This window comes from Oreochromis aureus, linkage group 19 (assembly GCF_013358895.1).
Source record: "Oreochromis aureus strain Israel breed Guangdong linkage group 19, ZZ_aureus, whole genome shotgun sequence".
NCBI lineage: Eukaryota > Metazoa > Chordata > Actinopteri > Cichliformes > Cichlidae > Oreochromis > Oreochromis aureus.
In genome coordinates, this window is record NC_052960.1 from 12,785,035 (window position 1) to 12,806,390 (window position 21,356).

The 21,356-nt window shown below is 38.4% G+C and overlaps 1 pseudogene and 5 gene segments (V, D, J or C); 2 read left to right on the plus strand and 4 right to left on the minus strand.

Moving 5' to 3' along the window:
* The first annotated feature begins 2,355 nt into the window (after nucleotides 1-2,355).
* LOC116316106 lies at nucleotides 2,356-8,426 on the plus strand (annotated as a pseudogene).
* On the minus strand, nucleotides 4,629-6,692 carry LOC116316003. The segment is given in 2 exon segments: nucleotides 4,629-5,167; nucleotides 6,459-6,692. A coding segment is annotated over 1 exon segment (312 nt).
* A 143-nt stretch (nucleotides 8,427-8,569) lies between the features above and the next one.
* LOC116315992 lies at nucleotides 8,570-9,598 on the minus strand. The segment is given in 2 exon segments: nucleotides 8,570-9,161; nucleotides 9,465-9,598. Coding segments are annotated over 2 exon segments (513 nt in total).
* Nucleotides 9,599-10,323: 725 nt separating this feature from the next.
* On the minus strand, nucleotides 10,324-12,020 carry LOC120434874. The segment is given in 2 exon segments: nucleotides 10,324-10,862; nucleotides 11,818-12,020. A coding segment is annotated over 1 exon segment (312 nt).
* Nucleotides 12,021-14,199: 2,179 nt separating this feature from the next.
* LOC116320983 lies at nucleotides 14,200-16,232 on the minus strand. The segment is given in 2 exon segments: nucleotides 14,200-14,531; nucleotides 16,197-16,232. A coding segment is annotated over 1 exon segment (312 nt).
* Nucleotides 16,233-19,887: 3,655 nt separating this feature from the next.
* LOC116320982 lies at nucleotides 19,888-20,330 on the plus strand. The segment is given in 2 exon segments: nucleotides 19,888-19,936; nucleotides 20,020-20,330. Coding segments are annotated over 2 exon segments (360 nt in total).
* Nucleotides 20,331-21,356: the final 1,026 nt, after the last annotated feature.

Genomic DNA, 21,356 nt, shown 5'->3' on the forward strand with positions numbered 1-21,356 from the left:
TGCAGTGTTGGAACTGTGAGCTTCTGATACAGACTCTGACATGCGTCACTGGTTCACTGAGTCCACTTTTCACTAATAGGTCACATTATTAAGAAGATGATGTGACACTGTTTAGAATTTGTAGCATATCATGCTTATCTCACTACATTTTGTATTACTTCTAATTTGCTGTGTATAATAAGTTAATATAAAAATCATTTTGTTTGTACAGTACACTTTAAATCACAAAGTTATAAGGTGTGTTATATTTTACATAAAATAAAGTTATATGAAATAAGTTTTCATATCATGATATACCACACATTAATACATATTTGGTGGTGACAACAAAGTGACAACAAAGTGACAACAAAGGCCAAAAATAAAAAGTTAAATGATCAGGATAACTTAAGCAAGCAGAAAATGCAGAAATATGTATTTGTTACAGCCCCAAAAGACTTAAAACAGAAAAGGATCAGATGATTGGAGAGACTGACTGCAATAACAAGCTGGTAGTGTCAGGTTTATATAGTGGATTGTCATTTATGTTTAGAAATATCTACTCATATATGCTTAGAGTTTTATAATCAATGTCATGTTGGTAGAGGTTTGATCCTTAGTAGTCTGTGGAGACTCTGTGTGCCTCCCAGAGCACTCTGGCATGCACACACAACTTAAGGTCAGGTGAGAGGTTATATCTGCTCTTACTGATATATGGTATAGCAAACACACGTGTATCTGTTTAAGTCTAAGTGCCTTTTGTTTAGATGAACTGCTGGACTTCCAGACCAGCAGCTTTAGGGAAGTCTTTATGGGGTCACACTCTGACCCCACACACACACAAACACCACCACAAGCAGTGGTGGTGCATAAACAGGGGCCTGACAATGAAAGGCTTTAAATTTGATTAATAACATTTTACGATCAATTCTACAATTTGCTGGAAGCCCACTAAGGGAGGCAAGAAAAGATGTGGTCTTCTGGACTAACTAAAGACTTGGATGGAGAGGACTATGTACATGAAAGTGAGTTACAGTATAGAGAAGAGAACTAAAATGTGCATTATGCATTATGCAGTGTACAAGAGAAGGATCGAAGACCACTTCAGCAACAACAACTCACGACAGGTATGGCAGGGAGTTCAGCACTTAACCAACTACAAACCTTGCAATACCACGATGACTGAGGGTAACGCAGCGCTTGCGGAGGAGCTGAACCACTTCTTCGCACGCTTTGAGGTGAAGGTACCAGAGGCAGCAGCATCAAAAACATCGGACAGCAGCAGCCCAAGCCTCATAGTGCAGGAAGATCAGGTGAGGCGCAGTGAACCCCAGGAAGGCTGCCGTACCAGATGGGGTAACCGCAAGGGTCCTTAAAGAGTGTGCAGACCAGCTGGCTGGCTTCTTCACTAAGATCTTCAACACTTCACAGTCCCAGTCCTGCATCCCACCGTGCCTAAAGTCAGCCACAATTGTCCCACTGCCAAAGCGTACTAACATTAGCAGCCTCAACAACTACCGACCAGTTGCTCTAACACCTGTTATAATGAAGTGCTTCGAGAAACTGGTCCGACCCCACATCATGTCCTGCTTGCCATCCAACCTCGAACTGCTCCAGTTCGCATACAGAGCTAACAGATCAACTGAAGATGCCATTGCTACAACGCTCCACACCACCATCTCTCACCTGGAAGTGCAGGGCCGTTACGCCAGGCTGCTCTTTGTTGACTTTAGCTCTGCTTTCAATACGATACTCCCGGACAGACTAATAGTTAAACTGCTGGAAATTGGACTTCCTTCTACCACCTGCCGCTGGATCAGAGACTTTCTCTCAGACGGTGTTCAGAGAGTTAGAGTGGGGCCTCATCTTTCCTCAGCCCTCAGCCTTAACACCGGCTCTCCACAAGGCTGTGTGCTGAGTCCCCTACTGTACACTCTGTACACACATGACTGTGTTAGTACCCACCCAGACAATGCAGTCTTCAAGTTTGGAGATGATACCACCGTGGTGGGGCTCATCTCTGGGGGAGATGAGACGGCGTACAGAGCTGAAGTTCAGAGGCTGTCAGATTGGTGTGTAGATAACAACCTGGACCTCAATACCACCAAGACAAAAGAACTGGTAGTTGATTTCAGAAGGAGGAAGTCTGAGCTGCAGCCTGTCAGCATCAACGGGGAGTGTGTGGAAAGGGTCTCCAGTTTCAAGTTTCTGGGTGTGCACATAGACACAGACCTCCAATGGAGCTCTAACATCTCTGCGGTTTTAAAGAAGGCCCAACAGCGTCTCCACTTTCTGAGAATCCTCAGAAAAATGGACCTGAAGAAGGAGCTGCTGACCGTCTCCATTGAAAGTGTGCTGACATATTGCATTGGTGTTTGGTTCTCCAGCTGCACCACAGCACACAGAAAGGCACTTCAGAGGGTCATCAATATGGCCCAAAAAATCATTGGACATCCTCTTCCCTCCCTGAAGGACCTGTACACACTGTAAAAAAAATCCGTAAAAATACTGTACAATCTACCGTTTTTCTATGAAGGAAATTTCCGTTTTGATTTTTCACAGGTTTTTTTCCGTATTTCTTTAATTACGCATTGCATTCTGGGAACAAGAATCGACAAGAAGCGGGAAAATTTACAATCAAGGCATCCATCTTCATGCCCAGGGATTTGGAGACAATTTTGCACCTTTCTCAGGTAAATATCAAATATGTATTTGACATTTTAAAATGTATATCTTAAAAGACTTAATTTTATGTGCTTTTTGTTGAAAATTGTCCTAATAATGGTCATCTCGTGTCTGCCACATCGAAGAATTTGCTGAGTAATCTTGAAGTAAGGATAATTTGTTTAATTTTATTTGTATTGACGCGCTTTTTGGCTGTTAGGCAGAGTTTTCGCTATATAATCACCAGTTTTTATTTGGCAGATATTCGTATAAATAAATGCTTATGGTATGAGTAAGTTTATTCCTGTATCGTATAGTTTATGCTTTGCTAAATGTAGGCCTTCTAGCTAACTAATGAGTTGACGGGAGTTTGATATACTTGGCTAGTTGGAGATTACAGTTGGTGCAAACAACTGGCCCGAAATGAGGAATAATTTGTTATCCGCTTGGTGATGAATTTAAAGACTCTGCGGGGGAAATAGCAGAAAATGGACTGTGCTTAAGAGGCCAACCACAATGTTTGCTAGCTGCGTCGACTGACGTGTGTTTCTGGGGAAATGCACCTTGCATTAAGGTGTGGCAGGGGTCTCAAACTCGCAGCTTGCGTCACCTTTACTTGCGGTCCATATTGACGTGACGTTTAAATATAAAAAAATATATATATTATTCAAAAAAATATTTAACATGAAGACAATATTAGCAGAGTGTTACAAGCATAGCCGTTTAGAACATAGCCCGATGGGGATTGTAGTCCGTGCTTGAATGTGTGGGAAAGCCCCTCCCGTTGTGTGTGCGCGCGCGTTAGTGAGCGCGAGGGAGGGAGAAAAAGGAGATTCGAGAAGTTCTAGTTGTTACCGACGAGAAATAGAAGATGAAAGCATATAATTACAATAATAACCACTGCAGCAAAAAACGAGCCCAGTTGTAAATAGGCTGTTAAGACTCGACTGTACACTGTGTTCGCCGCCTCCGAAACCAGAAAGTTCCGTTGGAGCAGCTCTTCAGCGCCTCTCTCTGTCTCTCGCTAGCAAAGTTTACCGAGACAGTAAAGCTAATTAACGGCTACGAGCCCGACACGGAACCTGACGTTTTAGCCAGAGGTCTCTTTACCACGGTTCAGAGCCGCAGACCTGGCCCAGGTAACAATAGAGTACAAACATGCTGGGGGATTAGCTGTGTTAGTTCAGTGAGAGATTTATTTGGAAAGAAAACAGTTTTCTGTGGCTGCTGATTTGGGGCAGACGGTCTCTCTGAGCTGTACAGTCAGTAAAGGAGTTGAAAATGATCTCAGCTGATATCTACAGAAACCTGGACAGCCTCCCAAACTGCTGTTTCACAAAATCAGCAGATTTGAATCTGATACTCTGAGTCATTTCAGCAGCAGTGGATCTGAGCCTGAATTCTGACAATCAACTGAGTTCAGGCCCCAGATGCAGGAGATTAATACTGTATGGGAGTGTATTCAGACCCAGCATGCACACACTGATATCAAGTAATGGAAAGTAAAGCATATCTTTTCTTCTTTTCAGTTATTAAGAATATTTAAAATGAAGTGGCACTATTTAGGATCTGTATCATTTGATATTGTGGTGGCAGATTTCTTTTCTCATGTATTAATCACATATTTTAATCATATCACTTTAGTATAGCAAGATCACTCCTGTCACCAGTATGCATGCATGTGGAATGTTATCATAAGTGGGCCCCAGGTTTTATTGCACCTTCACAGAGGGTTCGTTGTAGACTTGAAGATCTCCAGACATCCTGGTCTTAGGGAGGTGACGGCTAAGCAGAAAACAAGGTCATAATTCTCCATGTGAGGGAGGGGGTTTAAGGATGGGGCTGATGGTATAGCCCCCCCTGTGAGATGGCCATTTTCATCTCCTCCCAGTCTTGATTTTTCATGTGTTAGGCAAACAGGTTAATGTATAGTACTCGACACTAAAATTATAGAGCAACTATATTTTAAAATAAGACAAAAATACTTAACAATATGGATCACTGCAAGCTTTATTGGCAAAAACATGAATCATTAATATGGCAGTTATTAGGCACACTCACATCCAGCTGCTACACATGTCACTGTGTAAGTTGTTATGAAATAATTTCATCGGCAAACTTTCAACCTCATATTGATCAGAGCAACAGGGATGTACCTCCTGCTCCCCGACGCTAAGCTCCTGTCCTGGACTTCAGCAGCCCCTCTAGCCCTCACACCGGTTCTTGCGGAAGGACTTGGACTGCCAGTAGTCATGATGGTTCACCCTGCAGGAGAACACCTCTGCGTTCATCCAGTTCTCTTGGCTCAGCATCAGGGTGCTGCTGCTGCTGTAGCGACTACTCTTCTCTTCTTCTAAGCTGTTCAGGACCCCCTCTGTCACCTCTGTGCCATCTACTTCCCATCTCACTTCAGCTCCCTGAGGAGAGTAGCCAGTCAGCAGGCAGGCCAGTGTGACTGGGCCTCCAGAGAGCTTCTCAGAGGAGGGTTGGAGCAGAGAGACTGAGGGTCTGACCATGGGGCCAGCTGGAGGGAAGATCACAGACACACAAGGACTAGATTAACTTCTACTGCAGGACACATAGCTGACACGAGACAGTTATGATACATGACAGAGATTAACAGGCCTGTGGATTAACTGTATGATGATATTGTGATAAAACAGAGCAGAGAAACTAAGAAGTTGGAGGATATTAGGCTTTGACAAAGAATAACAAATTAGTGAATGTGGTCCTTTATTTGTTTTCTTGATGATAAAAATGAAATGTGTACAGGAAATGTTAAAGTTTGTCATCTGTTTGTTTCACTTCCTTTTCATCACATCAGACTAACGAACTGTAAAGTCAACCGTTAAAGTGCATCTGTATGAAAACTAATTCATTTAGTCAACAGCATAAAATGTTATATCCAACATGGTGTCAAACATTTCAGTGAAATTCCTCATATCATATTTTCAGCAACACCTAAGTATTACACAGTTATGATACATGACAGAGTTTAACAGCATTGTGGATTGCATGATACTGTGATCAGACTGAGGAGAGGAGGTAATAAATAGCAGAACATAACACTTCATTAAAATTGTGTTCTTACGCTCAATTAAAATCTTTGTAAAGTCCTGCTAAATGTTTGTATAAATAAATAAAATCATAGATTCCTTTTGCTAAATTTTCAGTCTCAGATTTTGTGAAAAAAATATTATTCACAGATAAATGCAAAAAAAACCTTATTTATAGCAGATTAAATCAATACATTATTTCAAACTTCTCTACTACATAAATATGATATATAAACATGATATACTGTATAATAATAATAATAAACTTTATTTATAAAGCACACTTATAAACCAAGGGTATGCCAAGGTGCTTAACAAGTAACATAAGGAATAGAAGGAAGATAATAGAAATAGGACCAAAGCAAGTACTAAGTACTAAGTATGCAAGCAGGTAGCTGTCACTGATACATAGGAAAGCAACAGGTACAGAGCAAACAAGAAATTAAATGAGCATAAAAGTGCATAGTATAAAATCATACAAGAAGTATTAACTAGAGGGAAAGGCAAGATTGAATAAGTGGGTTTTTAGTCTTGATTTGAACAATGCAATGGAATCAGATGCGCGGATATTACTGTATTATACATTTAAACTCTTCTGATAGTTTTCTGAAGTTTTCAGTATCAGCCTCTATGACCAAACCCTATCGCATCAATGTAAAACACCCAGAATAAAATCTTTTTGAAAAAAACATTCTGATGACATATTTAAAATAGTAATAGTATAATATTTTGTAGTAATGAAGAGATTTAGATACTTACAGTGAATGATGAGTTTGGTTCCTCCACCAAAAGTCCTCCACAGTGATACAAACTCATTAAGTGGCCGTACAAAAACCTCCCACACTCTGATCAAGCATCTAACCCTTGAAAATGATCTTTTTTCTCCAGTAAACTTCACAGTTTACAAGGCAAAATTATTTGCTATCAAATACATGTAACTATATATATATTAAACAATTTATGATCATTTTCATCATTTTCCTTCTGCTGGTTGATCCAAGAAAGTAAAATATATACTTACCAACAACTGTGGCATTTTAATCCAGATGTTAAAAAAATGATCTCATCTTTCCTGGACTATTTGTCTGTATTCTGTTACAATCATAATTATATCATAATAATTCAATTAGATATCAAAAGTATTCCTTCTCACATTGTTTTGTTGTGTGTTGAGAGCAGAGAAATCATTTCCATAGAGAGGAGGCTTTGCATCAACAGCTGATCCTCCAGAGAACTGAGAAGGTTTATAGTCCTGTGAGTTCAACACTGCAGGATTCACATCTGTCAGTCAACACAGCAGAAAGCACAACCACCATGACTCTCATCACCATCCTCATCTGGACGCTGACCTGCTGCTGTTTTACAGGTTCATTCACTCAGCAACATTTCAAACATGATGTGCTGCTTTTTCTCTCATTGATTTCTGCTGATAAATGAATGATTTGTTTTTGTCTGCAGGATGCAGCGGTCAGGTGACTGTGACTCAACCTCCAGTAGTGACATTTACTCCTGGATCCACTGTGACTCTGACCTGCAGGACTAATCAAGCTGTTTACAGAGATTGATGGGGATTTCATATTCTGGTATCAACAGAAATCTGGACAGACCACAAAGCTCCTAATAAGATATGCGAAAAAACTTCAGTCAGGAACACCATCTCGATTTAGTGGCAGTGGAAGCAGCTCTGACTTCTCTATGACCATCAGTGGAGTTCAGGCTGAAGATGCAGCAGTTTACTACTGTCAGAGTTTCCACAGCAGTTGGGGGTTCACACAGTGATTTGTAGTCGTACAAAAACCTCCCTCAGTCAGACTGCAGAGACACTGAGCTGTTGCAGCAGGAACTGACTGCAGCTGCTGGAAAAGAAGAGACACTGACACAGACCACTGAACACAGAGCTGACAGTAACCTCACCAAGCACTAAATACAGATTTACATCTGTATATAAGATGTATTTTGGGCAGCATTTTTATTTATTATTTTAGTTTTAGTTTTTCAGCATCCTATTTATACAACACATGTGACAAACAAATAAAGTTTTTCAGATCATTAAGAGCTTTCACAGGACACTTTGGCATGTTTCTGCTTTTCTTTCCCACAAGAAAACAGAAAAAAGCTGCTTACTGTCATGGAAAAAAAATTTTTGTTTTTTTTTTGTTTTGTTTTCTAAATAAAGCTGAAAGAGAAAAGGATCAGCTTACACGTTATATGTACCTGTTCTGTTTCACAACAACAGATGTGTGTTTGCCTATATTTCAAATCAGTTCCATGTCTCTCTCTTATAATGTCTCTGGTGTAATGCAGGACTGAACCTATAATTATAATATAATTAGAACCCTACATAAACGCTTTGCATTTCTAGTTACTCAAATGATGCTTGATAAGCAGCCTTTGCCTTAGAAAAGAAATTCTCATCTCATCTTCACACTAATTCTTTGTCAAATGACACAGAAGTAGTTTGTGTTATATATATATTGATTTGGCTGAAACTCTGAATTTGAAATGAGCTGCATTTTTTAAAAAAATGTACCCTGATTACACTCAATTTACTTCTAAACTGAGAACCTAGATTTAATTACTCATTAATTAAGCTATTGGTTGTGACTGAAACTTTCTTAAAAATGTTATAATGTAACATAAAACATTCAGAGAAATTGGATAATTCTAATTTTCTGGATCTCTTGGTAGTTTTAATTTAACCTGAAGAATTAATTTGCTGAATAAAACTCAGGTTTTAAATTTTTTAGTAAGAGTAAGATTTGGAGATACATGTATTATTTTTCATGTGATAGGCAAAAAGGTTCATTTCTAGTACCGTTCGCTCCAATTATAGAGCTACTACATTTTTAAAATAAGACAAAAATACTTAATAATATGGATCACTCCAAGCTTTATTGTGAAAAAACTTGAATTGGTAGGTATTAGGAACACTCACATCCAGATTTTAAACATGTCCCTATCTAAGTTGTTGTTATAATAATAATTTAATGTGCAAACTTTCAAACTCATATTGATCAGAGCAGCAGGGATGTATCTCCTGCTTCCTCACACTAAGCTCCTGGACTTCAGCATCAGCAGCCCCTCTAGCCCTCACACCGGTTCTTGCGGAAGGACTTGGCCTGCCAGTGGTCATGATGGTTCACCCTGCAGGAGAACACCTCTGTGTTCATCCAGTTCTCTTGGCTCAGCATCAGGGTGCTGCTGCTGCTGTAGCGACTACTCTTCTCTTCTTCTAAGCTGTTCAAGACTCCCTCTGTCACCTCTGTGCCATCTACTTCCCATCTCACTTCAGCTCCCTGAGGAGAGTAGCCGGTCAGCAGGCAGGCCAGTGTGACTGGGCCTCCAGAGAGCTTCTCAGAGGAGGGTTGAAGCAGAGAGACTGAGGGTCTGACCATGGGGCCAGCTGGAGGGAAGATCACAGACACACAAGGAACAGATAAACTTCTACTGTAGGACAGATAGCTGACACAAGACAGTTATGATACATGACAGAGATTAACAAGCTTGTGGATTAACTGTGTGCATCGCACTGTGATCAAACTAAAGCATATATTTTCTTTTTTTCAGTTATTAAGAATATTTATAAGGAAGTGGCACTATTTAGGGTCTGAATCAGTTGATATTGTGGTGGCAGATTTCTTTTCTCATGTATTAATCACATATTTTAATCATATCACTTTAGTATAGCAAGATCACTCCTGTCACCAGTATGCATGCATGTGGAATGTTATCATAAGTGGGCCCCAGGTTTTATTGCACCTTCACAGAGGGTTCATTGCAGACTTGAAGATCTCCAGACATCCTGGTCTTAGGGAGGTGACGGCTAAGCAGAAAACAATGTCATAATTCTCTCTGGGAGGGAGGAGGTTTAAAGATGGGGCTGATGGTATAGCCCCCATGTGAGATGAGCTAACATGTAAGAGTTTGTGGTATGTTTTGTCTGTCTCTGTGTATAAAGGTGCAAGGACGATGGCCAGGATTCAGAGATGATCCTAATGTTCTTGCTGCGATGTTTCTCTGCACATTGCAATGTGTTTATTGAACCCTTTCAAAACGCTCACTGGGTGTGTTGCAGGTTAAAATTTCCATAACAATATTTACCTCACAACATCACTGTACATAATGAGGTAATATAAAAATAAAATTATTTTGTAGAGTAAATTGTATTAATCACATTGTTATAATGAGAAATAAAACATTTGGAATAATTGGGTAGAAGTTGCTGATTTACGTATTTGATTATGAGCACACTAACTAAGATACATTCTACACTGACATTTTTGAGCTTTTATTTTTTAGATCTCTTCATGGTTTTAATTTCAAGCGAAACATTTATTTACTGAATCAAACTCAAGTTATTTATTTTTCCGCAAGAGTAAAATTTGGAGATATTATCTTCCTGCTAAAAGAAGAAAATACATGACCACAAGCTTCTTTCAGCAATTCCCTTAATTTTAAGAGATCGACACATATTTGATTTGTCCCAGATGTTTGGCCAGATGCAACCCTGCCATCTTCATCTCCTCCCAGTCTTGATTTTTCATGTGTTAGGCAAACAGGTTAATGTATAGTACTCGACACTAAAATTATAGAGCAACTATATTTTAAAATAAGACAAAAATACTTAATAATATGAATCACTGCAAGCTTTATTGGCAAAAACATGAATCATTAATATGGCAGTTATTAGGCACACTCACATCCAGCTGCTACACATGTCACTGTGTAAGTTGTTATGAAATAATTTCATCGGCAAACTTTCAAACTCATATTGATCAGAGCAGCAGGGATGTATCTCCTGCTGCCCCACACTAAGCTCCTGTCCTGGACTTCAGCAGCCCCTCTAGCCCTCACACCGGTTCTTGCGGAAGGACTTGGCCTGCCAGTAGTCATGATGGTTCACCCTGCAGGAGAACACCTCTGCGTTCATCCAGTTCTCTTGGCTCAGCATCAGGGTGCTGCTGCTGCTGTAGCGACTACTCTTCTCTTCTTCTAAGCTGTTCAGGACCCCCTCTGCCACCTCTCTGCCATCTACTTCCCATCTCACTTCAGCTCCCTGAGGAGAGTAGCCGGTCAGCAGGCAGGCCAGTGTGACTGGGCCTCCAGAGAGCTTCTCAGAGGAGGGTTGAAGTAGAGAGACTGAGGGTCTGACCATGGGGCCAGCTGGAGGGAAGATCACAGACACACAAGGAACAAATTATCCTCTACTGTAGGACAGAGAGCTGACACGAGACAGTTATGATACATGACAGAGATTAACAGTATTATGATATTGTGATAAAACAGAGCAGAGAAACTAAGAAATTGGAGGATATTAAGCTTTGACAAAGAATAAATAATTAGTGAATGTGCTCCTGTATTTGTTTCCTTGATGATAAAATTGAAATGTGTACAGGAAACGTTAAAGTTTGTCATCTGTTTGCTTCACTTCCTCTTCATCACATCAGACTAATGAACTGTAAAGTCAACCGTTAAAGTGCATCTGTATGAAAACTAATTCATTTAGTAAACAACATAAAATTTTATATCCAACATGGTGTCAAACATTTCAGTGGAATTCCTCATATCATATTTTCAGTAACACCTAAGCATTACACAGTTATGATACATGACAGAGATTAACAGCATTGTGGATTGCATGATACTGTGATCAGACTGAGGAGAGGAGGTAATAAATAGGAGAACATAACACATTAATTAAATTGTGTTTTTACACTCAATTAAAATCTTTGTAAAGTCCTGCTGACTGTTTGTATAAATAAATAAAATCATAGATTCCTTTTGCTATATTTTCAGTCTCAGATTTTGTGAAAAAAGTAAATGCAAACAAAACCCCTTGCTTAAAGCAGATTAACTCAATATATTATTTCAAATTTTTCTACTATATAAACTTGATATATAAACATGATATACTGTATACTTATATGATAATACTGTATTATACATTTAAAAACTTCTGATAGTTTTCTGAAGTTTTCAATATCAGCCTCTATCACCAAACCCAATCACATCAATGTAAAACACCCAGAATAAAATCTTTTTAAAAAACATTCTGATGACATATTTAAAATAGTAATAATATAATATTTTGTAGTAATGAGGAGATTTAGATACTTACAGTGAATGATGAGTTTGGTTCCTCCACCAAAAGTCCACCACAGTGATACAAACTCATTAAGTGGCCGTACAAAAACCTCCCACACTCTGATCAAGCATCCAACCCTTGAAAATGATCTTTTTTCTCCAGTAAACTTCACAGTTTACAAGGCAACAGCATTTGCTACAAAATACATGTAACTACATATGTATATATATATATATATATAGATATATATACATTAAACAATTTATGATCATTTTCATCATTTTCCTTCTGCTGGTTGATCCAAGAAAGTAAAATATATACTTACCAACAACTGTGGCATTTTAATCCAGATGTTAAAAAACTGCTCTCATCTTTCCTGGACTATTTTTCTGTATTCTGTTACAATCATAATTATATCATAATAATTCATTTAGATATCAAAAGTATTCCTTCTCACATTGTTTTGTTGTGTGTTGAGAGCAGAGACATCATTTCCATAGAGAGGAGGTTTTGCATCATCAGCTGATCCTCCAGAGAACTGAGAAGGTTTATAGTCCTGTGAGTTCAACACTGCAGGACTCACATCTATCAGTCAACACAGCAGAAAGCACAGCCACCATGACTCTCATCACCATCCTCATCTGGACGCTGACCTGCTGCTGTTTTACAGGTTCATTCACTCAGCAACATTTCAAACATGATGTGCTGCTTTTTCTCTCATTGATTTCTGCTGATAAATGAATGATTTGTTTTTGTCTGCAGGATGCAGCGGTCAGGTGACTGTGACTCAACCTCCAGTAGTAACATCTACTCCTGGATCCACTGTCTCTCTGACCTGTAGGACCAACCCAGCTATTAACATATTAGTTAATGATGATTATGCTATGTATTGGTATCAACATAAATCTGGACAGACTCCAAAGCTCCTAATAAAATATGCAAAAACACTTCAGTCAGGAACACCAACTCGATTTAGTGGCAGTGGAAGCAGCTCTGACTTCTCTATGACCATCAGTGGAGTTCAGGCTGAAGATGCAGCAGTTTACTACTGTCAGAGTGCACACAGTGGTGGCAGGTTCACACAGTGATTTATAGTCGTACAAAAACCTCCCTCAGTCAGACTGCAGAGACACTGAGCTGTTACAGCAGGAACTGACTGCAGCTGGAAAAAAAGAGACTCTGACACAGACCAGTGAACACAGAGCTGACAGTAACCTCACCAAGCACTAAATACAGATTTACATCTGTATATAAGATATATTTTGGGGAGCATTTTTTTTATTTATTATTTTAGTTTTAGTTTTTCAGATCATTAAGCTTTCACAGGATGCTTTGGCATGTTCCTGCTTTTCTTTCCCACGAGAAAATAGAAAAAAAAGCTGCTTGCTTTCATGGAAAAAAATTTGCTTTTTTTTTCTAAATAAAGCTCAATGAGAAAAGGATCAACTTACACGTTATATGTACCTGTTCTGTTTCACAACAACAGATGTGTGTTTGCCTATATTTCAAATCAGTTCCATATCTCTCTCTTATTATGTCTCTGGTGTAATGCAGGACTGAACCTAGCGGTGACCAAGGTTAGCACAAACTGTCCTACAGCAGTCCAACAGAATTCATCAGTGTGAAATGAAACACAGCACTGCAAACTATCAAATATCTCATTGAAAAACTGACTGAAAAATGAAATAAAACATTAATAATATGCTTTGCATTTCTAGTTACTCAAATGACGCTTGCTAAGCAGCCTTTGCCTTAGGAAAAAAAATGTAATCTCATCTTCAAACTACTTCCGTGTCATTGTAGTTTGTGTTATATATATATATCGGTCTGGCTGAAACTCTGAATTTGAAATGAGCTGCAATTTCAAAAAAATGTACTCTGATTACACTCAATTTACTTCTAAAGTGAGAACCTAGATTTAATTACTCATTAATTAAGCTGCTGATTGTGACTGAAACTTTCTTAAAAATGTTATAATGCAACATAAACATTCAGAGTAATTAGGTATTTCTAATTGTCTGGATCTCTTGGTAGTTTTAATTTAAACTGAAGAATTAATTTGCTGAACAAAACTCAAGTTTTACATTTTTCAGTAAGAGTAAGATTTGGAGATACATGAATTAATTTTTCATGTGACAGGCAAGCAGGTTAATTTATAGTACAGTACGCTCGAATATTAGAGCTACTACATTTTAAAATAAGAGAAAAATATTTAATAATATGGATCACTGCAAGTTTTATTGAGAAAAATATGAATTGGCAGGTATTAGGCACACTCACATCCAGCTGCTACACATGTCGCTATCTAAGTTGTTGTTATAATAATAATTTCATGTGCAAACTTTCAAACTCATATTGATCAGAGCAGCAGGGATGTATCTCCTGCTTCCCCACACTAAGCTCCTGTCCTGGACTTCAGCAGCCCCTCTAGCCCTCACACCAGTTCTTGCGGAAGGACTTGGCCTGCCAGTGGTCATGATGGTTCACCCTGCAGGAGAACACCTCTGTGTTCATCCAGTTCTCTTGGCTCAGCATCAGGGTGCTGCTGCTGCTGTAGCGACTACTCTTCTCTTCTTCTAAGCTGTTCAGGACCCCCTCTGTCACCTCTGTGCCATCTACTTCCCATCTCACTTCAGCTCCCTGAGGAGAGTAGCCGGTCAGCAGGCAGGCCAGTGTGACTGGGCCTCCAGAGAGCTTCTCAGAGGAGGGTTGAAGCAGAGAGACTGAGGGTCTGACCATGGGGCCAGCTGGAGGGAAGATCGGAGGCATACAAGGAGTAGATTAACTTCTACTGCAGGACAGATAGCTGACACGAGAGAGTTATGATACATGACAGAGATTAACAGGCCTGTGGATTAACTGTATGATGAAGAGAAATTTCTCAGAGAAACTAAGAAATTGGAGGATATTAGGCTTTAACAAAGTATATCTAATTAGTGAATGTGCTGCTGTATTTGTTTTCTTGATGATAAAATTTAAGTGTATTCAGGACACGTTATTGTTTGTCATCTGTTTGTTTCACTTCCTTTTCATCACATCAGACTAATGAACTGTAAACTCAACCATTAAAGTGCATCTGTATGAAAACTAATTCATTTAGTCAACAGCATAAAATGTTATATCCAACCTGGTGTCAAACATTTCAGTGAAATTCCTCATATCATATTTTCAGCGACAGACAGCTGAGTATTACACAGTTATGATACATGACAGAGATTAACAGCATTGTGCATCACACTGTGATCAGACTGAGGAGAGGAAGTAATAAATAGGAGAACATAACACTTTAATAAAATTGTGTTTTCACATTCAATTAGAATCTGTGTAAAAGTTACAATAATTTAGAGTAAATGTCTTGTTGTTACAGTTATATTCTTGATGGAAAACAAACAGAGCTGGACTTTTTCATCTGTTTGTTTCACTTCCTTTTTACTACATCAGACTAATAAACTATACACTTAGCGATGAAACCATTAATCTGCAAATAAATAAAAATCTTTAATACAAGAATGTTTTTAATCTGCTCACTGTTTGTATAAATAACTAAAATTCCTTGTGCTATATTTTCAGTCTCAGAATTTGTGGGAAAAAATGTTAATTCACAGATAAATACAAAACTTTAATTAAAATTGATCAACTCAAAACATTATTTACATTTTCAGTACTATATAAACATTCAGTCATGATGCTGTATTATACATTTAAACTCTACCGATACCAAGTTTTCAGTATCAGCCGCTATGACTGTTGGGTCTTAACTCGGACCCCGCTGTATCCAGGACTTATTCCCATGAAAGAAAAACAAGGCAACAGTGTTCGATCGATTACTTGCGCAAGGGAGGCCTCTCATCTGTGTCCAGCACGACAATGACCCCGATGATGGCCTCCTCTCGCTGGCTTTTATTGAGAGACAGTTCACACAAAACACAGCAAAGCAACGCCCCCATGGTTCTAAGGCATTGTATGTTTATGTGTGAACTTCTATATATAGTAAATGTAGGTGTGTGTGTGTGTGTGTGTGTGTGTGTGTGTGTGTGTGTGTGTGTGTGTGTGTGTGTGTGTGTGTGTGTGGGGTAGACCTCCTGCTGACCAAAGGGTCGTAAACGCAGGAAGCTTACATCAAAAGAAGTAGATCCTCCAGATAGGATGTATCTGCAATAAAACATTACAGCCCCCTACCCAGAACCCCGAGAATCTGGGGGTGGAAGGACAGTGGAATCCCTTTCATCAGAGTTGGCAAGCATAAAAATGACAAACATTTACCAATTCACTCTAACAATGACCAAACCCAATCAAATACACACATTATGTAAAACACCCAGAATAAAATCTTGTTTATATACATTCTCAGGACATATTTCAAATAGTAATTGTATAATATTTTGTAGTAATGAGGAGATTTAGATACTTACAGTGAATGATGAATTTGGTTCCTCCACCAAAAGTCCTCCACAGTGATACAAACTCATTAAGTGGCCGTACAAAAACCTCCCACACTCTGATCAAGCATCCAACCACTGAAAATGATCTTTTTTCTCCCCAGTAAACTTCACAGTTTAGAAAATATTTATCATAAAAGTGCTTGTGTTCAAATGGCTTTTTTTTTAAAAACAATTTAAGGTCGTTTTCATCATTTTTATTGATCTAAAAAGTAAAATATACACTTACCAACCAATCTGCCATTTTAATTCAGATGCTAAAAGTTTTGATGTATTTTCCAGTAATTTGTTAGGATCATAATCATGTTATAATAATTCATTTAGTTCTAAAAAGTATTCCTTATCACATTGTTTTCAGTGTGTTGAGAGCAGAGAAATCATTTCCATAGAGAGGAGGCTTTGCAACGTCAGCTGATCCTCCAGAGAACTGAGAAGGTTTATAGCAGAAACCACAACCAACTTGACTCTTCACCACCCTCATAGGTGCTGGATTGGTGTATTAATGTCAGGATTAGTACCGGACACCTATCCTATCCCAACTTATTATGTTCATACTGTTGAATGCACAAGGCATTCAGATTCATATCTGAATATGAATTTTTTTTTTTAATATTTGTGGAATTAATCCAGAAAGATTTCAGTTGAAATAATTTGATTTCATCCAGAGAATATCTAGTTCAAAACCATGCCAATTACCATGATGGCACTTAGGTCCATTACACTTGAAACAGACATGTCATCCAGAGTGTAAAACAAACTAGTTACTGACAGCTATATGAAACAGACTTTAAATAGAAGAACCAATTTAATTCCAAATGAAGACGAGTCCAGAGAATCACCAATTCATATGTGCACACACACACACACACACACACACACACACACACACACACACACATGCAGGTCAAACCAAGGGTACATAAGTAATCACAGCACATGGAAGATCCCACCAAAAAGTCCCCCAGTCCCCCCCCCCCACACACACACACACTTTAGGCCTTCAGCTTCTGAATAAAGAAAACACAAGATACATATATTTTTCCAAAATGTGAAAAACAATCAAATACACCCCTTGGAGTTAACCCTACTGCAGAAATACACCGATGATCTGCAGCTAATAACAGGGCCAATTAAGAATTGAAAAATCAATCATTCAGAAATCAAACATGCAGACACCAAATAGATTAAATCTTCAGTTTAGAGCAGTTGACCTATTTATTAGTATTGTGAAGATGTTATAGAAACAAACTGCCCCAAATAACTCAATGCATCAAAAGCACATTATTAGGCTTCCATATAACCCATAAATGTCTTGAACACTATTATAAAAAAAAAGGCGACTTAAAAACCCAAGTAATGCACAAAGATTAAACATTGCAGGTCACCACTAAATCCAAGTCAACTGTTCTTGGGGACACCATGTTCCTGCTTTTTCAGGCCATGGGGAAAAAAACAAAAGTGATATGATATTGTGAAGACCAACATTTTTTTCCCAACTAAAGCTCAGTGATTGTGAGCAGGTGATAAAAACTGCTGTGCCAACTCTACCTTTTCTGCTTCACATGAACAGATGTGTGTTTACCTCCTTAAATGTGTTTTGCATGATTTTTATGCCTCACTGCTCCTCAGAGTTTAAATTCTTCTGCTACTGAGAGTCTGAACTGTTTGTTCACTCACACTGAAAACTGCATCAGGATGATTTCTCCAATAACTCTGATTATTATGTTCGGTTTTCTGTGTCAGGGTGAGAGATTTTTATTTTTGTTTTATTTTTTAATTCTGTCTGTGCTGTTCATGTTTCTCTGATGTAAAAAGATCAATTTTCTGTTTTTCATTTTTCAAGACTGAAATCACTTTATTTTTCATTTCAGAGTCGTTTGCCAACAATTTTCTGACTCAAACAGATAAAGCGAAGTCTGTCAGTCTTAAAGGGACTGTGACCATCAGCGCCACAGGGAGTTCAGATATTGGTGCTGATCTCAGTTGGTACCTTCTGAAACCTGGACAGCCTCCCAAACTTCTTATATATGATGCATCAACTCGCTTCTCAGGAACTCCGTCTCGTTTCAGTGGCAGTAGATCTGGTTCTCAATACACTTTATCCATTAGTGATATTCAAGCTGAAGATGCTGGAGATTATTACTGTCTGGGCCTCCATAGTGATGGCACATTCACACAGTAGTTTATAGTTGTACAAAAACCTCCTTCAGTCTGGCTGAAGGCTGCAGCTGCAGAGTGTTGGAGAATATCTGGTTCACTAAACACAACATGAATCATCAACCACAAACACAATATATCTAAACAAAACTACACAGCTTTGTAGTTTTAACTCAAATTTATATATTTGCTACAGCCTCTAAATGTTTGGCTTAAAGGAACCCAGCATTTAAAACTGCTGCCATTTAATAGCCTTTTAATAATTGTAACATAGTTATTCACAAAGGACAGACTGTAACAGAAAGATGACCATGAACCAACCGTGCAATGGGCCATCGGATTCAGTCTACTCCCATTAACAAGTTCTAGAAAACTAGACTAATAGGTGTAGGATCTCTAAGTCGATCAGCGACAGCAGAAAAGTTTTTACAGAAGCCCACAATGCCCAAAAACCAATGCAGCTCACGCCTGGATGAGGGCTGGATACGGCACACATTTTAACATTGGATACCCTTCCTGACGCACCCTTCCTTATTCAGGGATTTGTGCTACACAATCTTGAGCTACACTGTGGTACAACTATAAATCATACAGCCAATATATTAAACCACATTAAACCAACTACAAGTTGTTGTCAATACTTTACAGGTGTGTTTTCTCATGCACAAAGTTTTAGCTTCATTTCAAATATTAAAACTCACATTGATCAGCACATTAACTGTGTAATGATACTGTGGTCAGAGAGATTGAAGTGAGAAATTAGAGTATACTGTGATAATTTACACCAAATGTGTTGTTACATTTACTTCTGTGATGAAAACAAAATGTGTACAGGAAAAGTTAAGTTTTCCCATCTGTTTGTTTCACTTTCTTTTTGCTACTTAAGACAGACGTATTGTAAATTCCTTTAAAGTGCATCTGTTTGAAAATTCATTTTTTCAGTCTAACAGCCTGAATGTCAAAGATTTCAGTCAGATTCCTCAGATAGATTCAGTGTCAGAGAGCTAAACCCTAGACAGCTATAATATATATAACCGTGTGAATGACACTATGAGGAGGAGGTCATAAATAGGATAAAGAACATAAAACTTAAAAAAAAATCTAAAAATTGTATTTCCACATTTACAGTCAATTTAAACTTTAAATCTGTGTGTCAGCTGGATGCGGTCTGTGACTTTACCAACCTCCACTATGGATACTGGCTGAAACATAGGGAGTGGGATTGCAGGAGTAAGTACAGTAAAGTAAAATTTTATTTGTATAGCACCTTTCAAGACAAAAATCACAAAGTGCTTCACAGAAAAACTAAAACAGAAAAACAGAAATATACCTCTTCTTCTTCTTCTTCTTAGCCTCAGGGTGCTGCTGCTGCTGTAGAAGATGTGTGTTTGTCTCCATAAATGTGTTTTGCATAACTTCTTATGCCTCACTGCTCCTCAGAGTTTAAATTCTGAGAGTCACTGAGAGTCTGAACTGTTCATTCACTCAAACTGAAAACTGCATCATGATGATGTTTCCAACAACTCTGGTTGTCATATTCAGTTTTCTGAGTCAAGGTGAGAGACTTTGTTGTTTTTTTGTCCAAGTTACTCTGACTGTAACTGGTATATTTTATGTTGCTCTGTTGTCTTTATTTCAGAGTCATTTGCCAACAATTTTCTGACTCAGACTGATAAAGCCAAGTCTGTCACTCTGGGAAGGAATGTGACCATCAGTGCCACAGGGGGTACAAATATTGATAATGATCTAAGCTGGTACCTTCAGAAACCTGGACAGCCTCCCAAACCTCTTATATACTGGGCATCAACTCGCTTCTCAGGAACTCCGTCTCGTTTCATCGGCAGTAGATCTGGTTCTCAGTACACTTTATCCATCAGTGATATTCAGGCGGACGATGCTGGAGATTATTACTGTCTGGGCTTCCATGATGATGGCACGTTCACACATTGAATTATAGCTGTACAAAGACCCCCTTCATTCTGACCGATAGATGCAGGTCCAGAGTGTTGGACTGCAATGAGAATGACTGGTCCATTAACCACAACACAAGCGTCCCCCCACCTGTACAACACATACAGTACATAAACACACTAGTGACAACAAAGGTCAAATGTTCTGGATAAATAAACCAATCAGAAAATGTTTGAAATTAAAATTTCTAAATTTACTGGATGATACTTTAAGTTTGAATTTCAAAAAACGAATTACATTAAAAACACAATTGCTGGGACTGTTCACAAAACATCAATAGAAAATACTTTTTAAAAATGAATATTGATCTCAGACCCTTTGCACAATGTAGATGAAGTCAGAGTTAGAGAATCGATCAATCTATTTGATGCTGTTCATGATTATTCAGATGGAGGTACCAGCAGAAATCTAGACAGGCTGCAAGGCTCCGCATAAAATATGCACACAAAAAACCCTTTCCAGTTTTAATTTTCTTCACCACTATGTAATGCCACCTGTATTATGATTTGATCATTTTAACAGTATTATATCTTCACCAATTATTTTGGGAAAATTTTTCAATTTAGGGCTGCTCCTAATTGTGGCCAGTGGGATTAATGTGTACACAGTTCTATGAAATCCAAAATCCAAAACACTTTAATAATATTGACTTGAATACTGAGAGGAAGGAAAATAAAAAACAACATAATCAGTTCATTTCAATGTTAAAACATTAATATTGATGGCAAGAGAAGAATGGTGTACATGCTTGGTATGCCCAGGTATATACTGAGGGTGTGCTGTGTAGCAGAGACCTCAGTCAGTAAGATCTTTGACTCCCACCTTCAGCGCAAGCTTGACAATAATCCAAGGGAAGCTGGGGATTTTAAATATGAATGGACCCTTTTGGGTACTTCAGTGTAGAACTTCTATCATAGACATGGTGTTAAGTCCCAAAAGGTTGATTCTGTTCATCTGGATGTAACATTTTCAGTGGGAGAAACGTTTCATCACTTATCCAAGTGA